At 32.7% G+C, this 10,000-nt stretch overlaps 2 protein-coding genes across 3 annotated transcripts in view; one reads left to right on the plus strand and one right to left on the minus strand.

Annotated features, from left to right (window-relative positions):
- The window catches only part of tgm1l2 (transglutaminase 1 like 2), a 40,629-nt gene that overhangs the window by 17,918 nt on the left and 12,711 nt on the right, over positions 1–10,000 (minus strand). The window contains exons 4-5 of the mRNA XM_087307728.1: positions 8,067–8,141; positions 943–1,055 (exon numbers count right to left, since the gene is read on the minus strand). The gene's annotated coding sequence lies outside the window, so the exon portion shown is untranslated. The remainder of the gene's footprint in view (positions 1–942; positions 1,056–8,066; positions 8,142–10,000) is intronic.
- Positions 8,169–10,000, plus strand: part of tgm1l6 (transglutaminase 1-like 6) — a 13,748-nt gene continuing 11,916 nt past the window's right edge. For both annotated transcript variants that reach the window (XM_087307755.1, XM_087307756.1), the window contains exon 1: positions 8,169–8,247. In XM_087307755.1, coding sequence (XP_087163881.1) covers positions 8,246–8,247 — 2 coding nt within the window. In that variant the 5' untranslated portion in view covers positions 8,169–8,245. The remainder of the gene's footprint in view (positions 8,248–10,000) is intronic.

The raw sequence follows: 10,000 nt of genomic DNA on the forward strand, positions 1-10,000 counted from the left end.
TCAGTCAAGTTTGGTGAAGAAAAAATCATGGTTTGGGGTTACATTCAGTATGGGGGTGTGCGAGAGATCTGCAGAGTGGATGATCAACATCAACAGCCTGAGGTATCAAGACATTTGTGCTGCCCATTACATTACAAACCACAGGAGAGGGCAAATTCTTCAGCAGGATAGCGCTCCTCCTTATTCACCTTATTCTCCGCTGACGAGTGGGCGCTGCTATTTGAATCTTTTTGGCTTGAGATTTACGGTCTCATTCACTTCCATTCATTTTTTGACGTTAAAAACTGCTCATTACGCTGCTTGATGTTGCAATTTGATATTTCTTATTATATTATTCTACTTGGTCTGTATAGTCATGCAAACATTTGTTTGTAGAGCAAGTAGTTTGACCGTTTTCAGCCGTTTATTGTTCCTAGTCATTTCTCCCATAGGCGACTGAATCGGAAGTTAAGACAATCGCGAAAACAGGCGCACTTCCACATTTTAGAATAAGGTCAATACTTCAGCCTCCACATGAAAGCTCCTGAAGGTCAATGTGCTCCAGGATTGGCCAGCCCAGTTACCGGAAATGAACATTATTGAACATATCTCGGGTAAAATGGAGGAGGCATTGAATATGAATCCAAAGAAGACTTTTGTCTAAGCTAAGTCAGAACTTACTTTCCTAAATAAATCATTGGAAATCAAAGCATGATCATTTTTTATTTTGGTAAAATAAGCGTAATCTAGAGGCTTTTGCCTTTCATATAAGCCACTTCTGATAACAAATGATTAACTAGAAGTCGTTATTATTTGTTGTTCCTAAAACTTGGATAGGTGGCAAGACTTTTGTCAGGTAGTGTGCATAAACATAGTACTTTAGATATAGTATATAGGTGATGTCCATGTGTACATGTCTAATAAAGTGCATTAAGTGTGTGTGAATTGGTTGGATTCATTTACCTTTATCATGATCATGATGCTCTGTCATCAAATACTACACCAGAGTCCAAAATGCCTTAATAAAGAACAGCCAAACGGACACAGAGTCTGGAAGAGTACGCAACGTTTCGAGCCTGAAATAATCAACAATTTGATTCAGAATTGTTAGATATACTGTAGATCAGATTAATTCAACCTGAAGAAAACTAACTATTTTATGAGGTGGCAAAGTGAATCACACGAGAAAAAAGATTATAAATGCACAGCATACTTATTATTACATGACTCATTCCAGAATTGCGTGCACATTTAAGCATTTTCCTGAAACAGGAATGATTTACAACAAATGTTACAAACAGATTAAAAACCTTTGAAGAAATAGTGGTGATTATTTCTTTTATTCATATTAAATGCATTGTGCAGAATTAGGAAAATAAAATAAAGTGTGACCAATGTTTTTTTATAAAGTACAATTCTTGCTATATAAAACATTAACTTTGATTTTTAGCTCAATAAACGTCTAATTTGCTGCTTATTAATAATTATTAAGGTAGTAGTTAATAAGATCATGCAAAATATGAGCATTTTTAGAACTAATACACAGCTAATATAATAACGAGACCCACGTAATAAGCCACTGGTAATAATATGAGGATGATGATGTTACTTTTACTAAGCATGGCTATAAAGCAGAAAGCATGGATAAAGAGTCAGGGATGTAAGATTTCATGACATTAAAATCGGCCATGAGTCGGGTCTATGACCACAGATAATTCTATAAAAAAAAATTAGTTTTCGTATTCTACAAAATTAGATTTCTTAAAAGATTTCTTAAGTGATCTTAGCTATCACAGTTGTCACATTGTTTTCCAGCAACATTTAGGATTGATTTCAGTTGTTTATTTAGAATAATAATTGTATAATAATATTAATAGTAATTGTATTTATTTAGAATCAATACATTTTTATATTTATTGAAAAATAAATGAAACAATTTAAGGGTAGTTGAGGGTATATGGGGTGGTTCGCCCAGGGTGTCTTTTAAATTCAAAACCACCACTGCCCGCCCCGATCATCGTTGACAGCACGCACACACCTTCAATAGACAGAAATGGCCATTTAATATATACCTTAAGGTACGTCAATAGAAGAAGCTGTATTAATAAAATTGTGGCTCAAAAAAGAATATGGATAAATTATATTATTAGGGGCTACATAGTGAGTGTGTGTATAGTTATGCCTTTTGTCCAGTCATTTGTTTGTTTTATTAATTCATTCATTATTCTCCATTCATTTTAGACATGGCATATACTGTATGCTGTACAATAAAAGTATGTGAAAATAACTGAAAAGTTATTTATATATATATATATATATATATATATATATATATATATATATATATATATATATATATATATATTAAATATATTATATATATATATATATAATATTAAATATATTATATTATCAAAATATATTATATATTATCAAAAATCAATATTTAGTTTAAAAACACTTTTCATATATATATATATATATAAAGTGTTTTTAAACTAAATATTGATTTTTATTTGACTTGCTGAATTATTTTAAGGAATAAATTGAAATATTTCAAGAGTAATTAATTAAATGAATTAAAACCAGATTACTTCATTTACCAGAAACAAAAATATATAACATTAAACTGAATTCATTGTTATTTTGTGTGCCACCCAAAGATTTGGTGTGGCCTTTTTTGGCCACCCCTAAGAAAATTATCTGGGGGCGCCATTGGATGATGCCCTCTAAGTGACGGTCTCAAAAATTAATAATGAATAGACTTGGGCCTATTGGTATGTGTGCATCGTTGTGTGCAAGATTTCTATATCTATAACCATCTCCAACAATATTGGGGGTTGCGAGTCACTGGCATTGTTATTTTGGGGGTTGCTGGCTGAAAAGTTTGGAAACTGATTTAAATGATAGCAAAGTGCAAATCTCCCAAAATTAATATCACTTATACACAATCCTGTTTTTTTTTCTTTCATTTCAATTGTTGAATGTTTGCCATATGTCGTACATTCTCTGTTGCATTTACAGTGTTTCACAATCTTAATAAAAAAGCACACGTAGTTGTTTTAAATGACAGTGATTTAAATGATAGCAAAGTACAAATCTCCAAAAATAATACTTAAGCACAGTAATTAAGTAAAATTACTCAAGTATTTTACACCCCTGGGCAAATGTTAAGTGGAAGATATGTAATACGGAATACTAGTTATAATGATAATGATGATGATTCTGGGATTTTGCCTAAATGTGTGTTTATGAAATACAAAATATGCTTGAAAAACATGAGCAACTTGAGTGCAGATTGGTTAAAAGCAACAAATCTGTATTGTCAGATTTAATTTGATTACAAAAGGCATTTTATGATAATGGTAGTTTAATAGCACCAAATTCATATAATATCCTTAAAAAGTCCTTATTTGATTAATTTTCCACTCTTTCTGGATTCTCATGGTTATTTCCAGAGTAAAAAGATCAGTGTACTAAATATCTGCAAGTAAATGTGAAAATTAGGAATTAATGCAATACGAATCTAAATTAATTACTTTAATAATAAAACATGGAAAAATGTAATGACAAGATAAAATGTTGTCGATTAAAAGCAGTCAAAGCAAATTATTCTGCCATGTTTAAATCTGATGGCGCACTCAATTATTTTAATAACTCTTTTAATTTTGACTGTAATGTAGTGACAACGTGCACCTTTTGTGAAGCTGCTTTGGAATGGAACCCAATTTAGATTTGCCTTTTTATTAATACAACTTGCTTCATGTTGTAATTCCTAAAGAGAAAATCTGTATAAGAGATACATTTGACAGAAAATGAAGGAATATTAATTCTTTATTTACATTTTTCATTCTCAATTATCATCAGGACATTTCAGGTCTCTTAGCAGTACCTCTTGTACTTCTCACAACATTTACAGAATGCTAAGAAAACATATGAAAAAGTGTTTTTTTTATAAATACAAGTGTAAAAATGAACACGCAAAACTATATGTGAAAGCATTACTGATTACACCAAAGTAGAACTAATACACACCCAGCACATTAACACTTACTATGCAAACCTGAAATACATAAGGTGATGATGAATCATGTTGAGATGGCAGTGACGCTGCTCTTAAAATTAATGTCAGAAACACAACTCTGTCTCACTTAACGTGTCATGTTTAATTTTTATTGTTGCTATGCATTATTAGAAACACAGCTTGAAATTTGCAAAGCAATGTATAATGTGACCTCGTAAAACTAGGTGTTGTAAAACAGCAATGACTATTCTTCAGTAATAAAACTTCAATCAGGTATGTATTATCCAAGTATGTCATATCTGTTCTTACTTAAAATGTAATAATTAGCTAAAATATTTTTAAGGATCACTCCACTTTATTTGGAAATATGCTCATTTTACTACACCCATACAGTTAAAGATGGGTTTTACCATGTTTTAACCCATGACTCTTAGCTTAGATCATCGAATCAGATTAGACCATTAGCATTTTGCTAAAAAAAAAAAGAATAATAAATATATATATATATATATATATATATATATATATATATATATATATATATATATATATATATATATATATTTATATATTGTGTGCTAAGACCAATGAAAATGAAAAGTCATTTTTATGTTGATATGACAAGAAACTATGCTCTCATTCTCATATAATAACCAAGAAACTTTCAATCTCTTTAAAGTTTGCAAAAATCTAATGTGAATTAGAGCCGAAGTCAGAATTAATGGCCCCTCTGAATTATTCTCCCCTTGTTTATTTTTCCCCCAATTTCTGTTTAATGGAGAGAAGATTTCTTTCAACACATTTCTAAATATAATAGTTTTAACTCATCTCTAATAACGGATTTTTTTTTATCTCTATCATGATGACAGTAAATAATATTTGACTAGATATTTTTCAAGATAGCTTAAAGGGACATTTAAAAGCTTAATTAGGTTAACTAGGCAAATTAGGGTATTTAGACAAGGTTTTGTATGACGATTGTTCTGTAGAATATCGAAAAATATATAGCTTAAAGGGCTGATAATTTTGAATTTAAAATGGCTTAAAAAAATTAAATCTGCTTTTATTCTAGCCGAAAACAAATAAGACTTTCTCCAGAAGAAAAAATATTATCAGATATACTGTGAAAATTTCCTTGCTCTGTTAAACATCCTTCGGGAAATATTTAAAATAGCAAAAACAATTCTAAGGGGGACTAATAATTCTGACTTCAACTATAGGTGCGTTTCCATCAAGTTTTTAGAGCTACTGTCTATAGCATTGGTAATCCAGCAACCTACAGTAAACAAGGCAAGCATAATGGGGATTCACTAATTCTGCATATGCAAGTCCAAAACCATTTCAAGTTAGCATACACAAACGTTTTTCTAAACTATGGGGTTTTTATCAAAATTACATTGATATTTTCGAAATATGACATTTCCCTCATTCGTTTCTCGTGCGATACTTTAAAAAACTCCACGATGATGTTATAAAGACTGTCAAAATAAAGAAAAAAAATGTGAGACTGATGACAGCAGCCAGAGCAGAGAATAACGCAACCCAAGCTCATTTTGTTTAAGCGAACGCTACGGGGCGGTGTGACGCCGTTCCCTTTCGCGCTTGCCGGCTGACCGCTTACCTCCGTGTGGAGGGCTTTCCCGCCGCAGTCAGTTTGTCCGGTCAGCTCATCATGTGCGTCGGCGGACTTCAGATGCAGAGAGGAGGAGTTGACAAAGGCGTCCAGGTTCGAGTCCGGGGAAGAGCGGTTCCAGAAATCAGGTAAGACAAAAACAGAATCCAAAAAATAAAGAGAACGAGTTCATAACAGGGTGAGAATGTGGTGAAATCCGGAAAAAAAAAAAAAAAAAAAAACAGACAAGGGTTTTTCTTTTTCTAGACGGCTTTTCTAAATTGTTGCTCGGGTTTAGGGAAGTGAGCAGGCAGCCGGGTCAATCGGTAAAACTGGTTGGGTTCAGGGAAAGAGGAGGGTGGGTCAGCCGATTAGCCGGTTGTGCAGTCAATCATTCGGTCAGTCAGACAGCGGCCTCTGGTGGGTTGACGCGAGAACAGCGCGGGCGCAAACGGCACTCGCGAGAGACATTCGAGATATGAAAAAGCACACACAGCGGCCTCTCGCGGATAAAACAAAAACTGCACAAATACGTACCTCCCGGGACGTATTTCGCGGTATCCAGAAACGTCCGCTGGACTATGTTTTCAGAATGAGCCTGGGTTGGAATAACGTCCTGTCCCATAGATACTGCATTAGAAACACCTCGCACAAGCGGTAATTCTTTTTTTGTAATTTGATGCAAAGATGATCAAATACATAAATGCATATAAATGTTCCGATGTTTTTTCAAAACAAAATCTAAATATTAAAAACTTTTAAGGAGTTAAGATGCTGATGACTGTTAAGCGCATCATAACGGTCTTGTGAAAAAGGTCCATTGTTACCAAATCTGGGATGTGCTGGAATAGGAGATTTTCAGTATGTCATATCTGTTCTTTCTTAAGCTCGTAGGGCCTGAGTGTCCACATATGTGCACAGCACATTTTTAGCTCTTAAGTGGCTATTTAAAATACAGACATACAGTGTCATCCTGCAACTGGTTTGCAGCATATGAAATGTCCCAAACACCATTTTTAACTGTCCAAAATGGGGAAAAAATGTTGTTTTTATTTTCTGATAGTTAAAGCAAGTTCCCAAAGAAAATTTTGTTAAATGTGCACTAAAAACAGTCAGGAAAAAGTGTTTTATTCAAATTCTGACCACGAGTCCACATATATGGACATCATTTTTATCTAAAAGTACATCATATCAAAATACTTTGTTTTTTATTCTAATTAGGTTCCAATAAGCCCAAATAGCAAAGAGAAACAAAAAATGCATGTAAAAAAAACACCTTGGGCCTTAAGAGGTTAAAATGTATATAATTAACAAAAATGTTGTAAAGGATTGCTTTACTTTTATTCACTTTATACATATATACTTTTACTTTATATGTTCCCCTAGAGGGCGAGGCAGTGGCGCAGTTGGTAGCACATTCGCCTCACAGCAAAAAGGTCGCTGGCTCGCTGGTTCGAACCTCGGCTCAGTTGGCATTTCTGTGTGGAGTTTGCATGTTCTCCCTGCCTTCGCATGGGTTTCCTCTGGGTGCTCTGGTTTCCCCCACAGTCCAAAGACATGCGGTACAGGTGAATTGGGTTGGCTAAATTGTCCGTAGTGTATGAGTGTGTGTGTGGATGTTTCCCAGAGATGGATTGTGGCTGGAAGGGCATCCGCTGTGTAAAAACTTGCTTGATAAGTTGGCGTTTCATTCTGCTGTGGCGACCCCGAATTAATAAAGGGACTAAGCCGACAAGAAAATGAATGAATGTTCCCCTAGAGTTAAAGTTGAGTTTTACTTATTGAATTTATTTAGATGACTTTTAGCTTAGCGTAGATAATTGAATCAGATTAGACCATTAGCATCTCACTCAAAAAATGAATATTAAAATAACTTTCCTTTTTAACGCTTGACTTTTCTGAAGTTAAATTGTGTGCCAAGACCAATAAAAAAATGAAGATCTGCATTTTTTTTTGTCAATAAGGCACAGAACTATACTCTTAATCTGGTGTAATAACCAAGAAACTTTTTATCTTTTCAAAGTTCGCAAAAAAATAAAAAACAAAAAACTAATGTGAATTAGGTGTTTCCATCAAGTTGTTAGAGTGGCGCACTATAGTATTGGTAACCTAGCAATCAACAGTAAACAAGGCATGCATAATGGGGTAATTTTCATTATGGCAGAGTTTAATCTCACAAAGTAAAATCTCTTATGAATGTTTCTAATACTTTACTGAATCTAAAAAACGATGCGTTATGACAATTCTGAAGGCATCAGATCTACAAGTGCATTTTCTGGGAATCAGGACTGTGACCTTGCCATGACTGGTCTGGCGCTGGCTTTTTATCTAGATTATAAATCGACATTTTCTCCTTACTCTGAAACTCCATCATCATTCCAGCACAATTAGACTAAGACATTGATTCAACTTAATTCCCAAAACCAGAACAATCAAATTAACGTCACTCACCCAAAATCCTTTCTTGTTTCTCACAGGGGATGCGGCAGGGGTGGAGATGGACATGAGGTGTATAAATATCAAGGGCTGCAGTGGAAAGACACGCTGGTTAAAGCAGGACCTTACTGATCACTTGCTTCAGTAAACCAAGATCTTTCTTCTCCTACCAAACAAGGACAAGGACTAAAATCATGTAAGTAATGTAACTTTTCTTTACTTTGTCTTGTTACTTGCACATACAGTATTCATAGTTTTTTATCCATCATAAGATGATTGAAGTCAATAGATATTTTAACAGATGTTCAATAGATTTGGTGGTTCATTCCGCTGTGGCGATCCCAGATTAACAAAGGGACTAAGCTGAAAAGAAAATGACTGAATGAATATTTAATAGATACTTTAATAAATTTTTTAATAGATTAGAAAAATATTTTTTGGAAATCTGACATGATGTTTTGAATATTCATGGATTTAAAAAATGGAATATACAATAAAATAATTTGGTAGATGCTAAATTGATGTTCAATATGAACAATCCTCCTAAACTTCTAAAAGAAGAACATGTTGTTGTATACCCTTCACACTACTTTTTCCAGTCACGCTTTATTTTAAGTTACTATTCTTACTATTATTGTTACTTTATTGTTCAGGTAAAGCTGAAAATTGATCTGTCTCACTTCATACAACAACAAAACATACACTACACAATCACAATACATATACTTAAGACTTACCTTACCTAAGAACATTACATTCCAACTTTACTCAAAATATTACTTTACACTCATTTTAACAAACCATTAGCTAAGCATTTTAGCCAAATAAACTCCATATTTGCTGCTTATTAATAGTATAATGGTAGTTGGGTTTAGGTATTGGGTGGGATTGGGGATCTAACATCACACTTTATAAGTACTACAGCCAACATCACAATAAAAACAGCAAATATCTTATTAATATACATACATAGGATGATCACGACAAGGAATTGTTGTTGTGTGATATATTGTCACAGAAATTGTTGCAAAAAGCAATATAATTGTCATTTTGAGATCATTTTTTGCCACTGATGATTACATAACAGCCTAATGCAAATAATACAAAAAGCTATAAACACTTTAAAATACTTATCATTCTTGAGATTATTTAGATTCACTAATTTGAAGTTTAAAAAGGTGCATGTCCTATTATATATACAGTTGAAGTCAGAATAATAACCCCCCTGAATTATTAGTCATCGTTTGTTTTCTCCCCAATTTCTGGTTAATGGAGAGCAGATTTTTTTCAACACATTTCTAAACAATAGTTTTAATAACTTATTTCTAATAAAAGATTTTTTTTTATCTTTGTCATGATGACAGTAAATAATATTTGACTAGATATTTTTCAAGACACTTCTATACAGCTTAAAGTGACATTTAAAGGCTTAACTAGGTTAATTAGGTTAACTAGGCAGGTTAGGGTAATTAGGTAAGTTATTGTGTAATGAAGGTTTACTCTGTAGATTAGCAAAAAAAAAAAATAGCTTAAAGGGGCTAATAATTTTGACCATATATATATTCAAAGTATATAAAATATTCCACTGTACTATTAAATGTCTAATTAGGTAAATGTCCAATTATAAACTTAGACACATTTAATTTATTTATTATTTGTTGCCAAATCAGCAACGTATGGCTATTTCATGGCAAGATGGATATACACAAAAATATTACATGGTAAAAACTAATTCGTATTACAATAAATAGTTACTTAGATAAACATAAAATATAAATAAATAAAATTCACACAAAAAAGTTATGATTTCTCAGTTTAATGTTTGATAATTAATAATTTAAGATTCTTCCTGGTGGTACCTTTTTTTTTTATAAAAATGTCCATTAAAGTACATTCCTTATAAAATGTTGTCTAATTGTATTCAAAATTCCACATTCCAACAGAATATG

The sequence above is a fragment of the Danio rerio genome, chromosome 23, assembly GCF_052040795.2.
Source record: "Danio rerio strain M-AB ecotype USA chromosome 23, GRCz13ab, whole genome shotgun sequence".
Taxonomy (NCBI): Eukaryota; Metazoa; Chordata; class Actinopteri; order Cypriniformes; family Danionidae; genus Danio; species Danio rerio.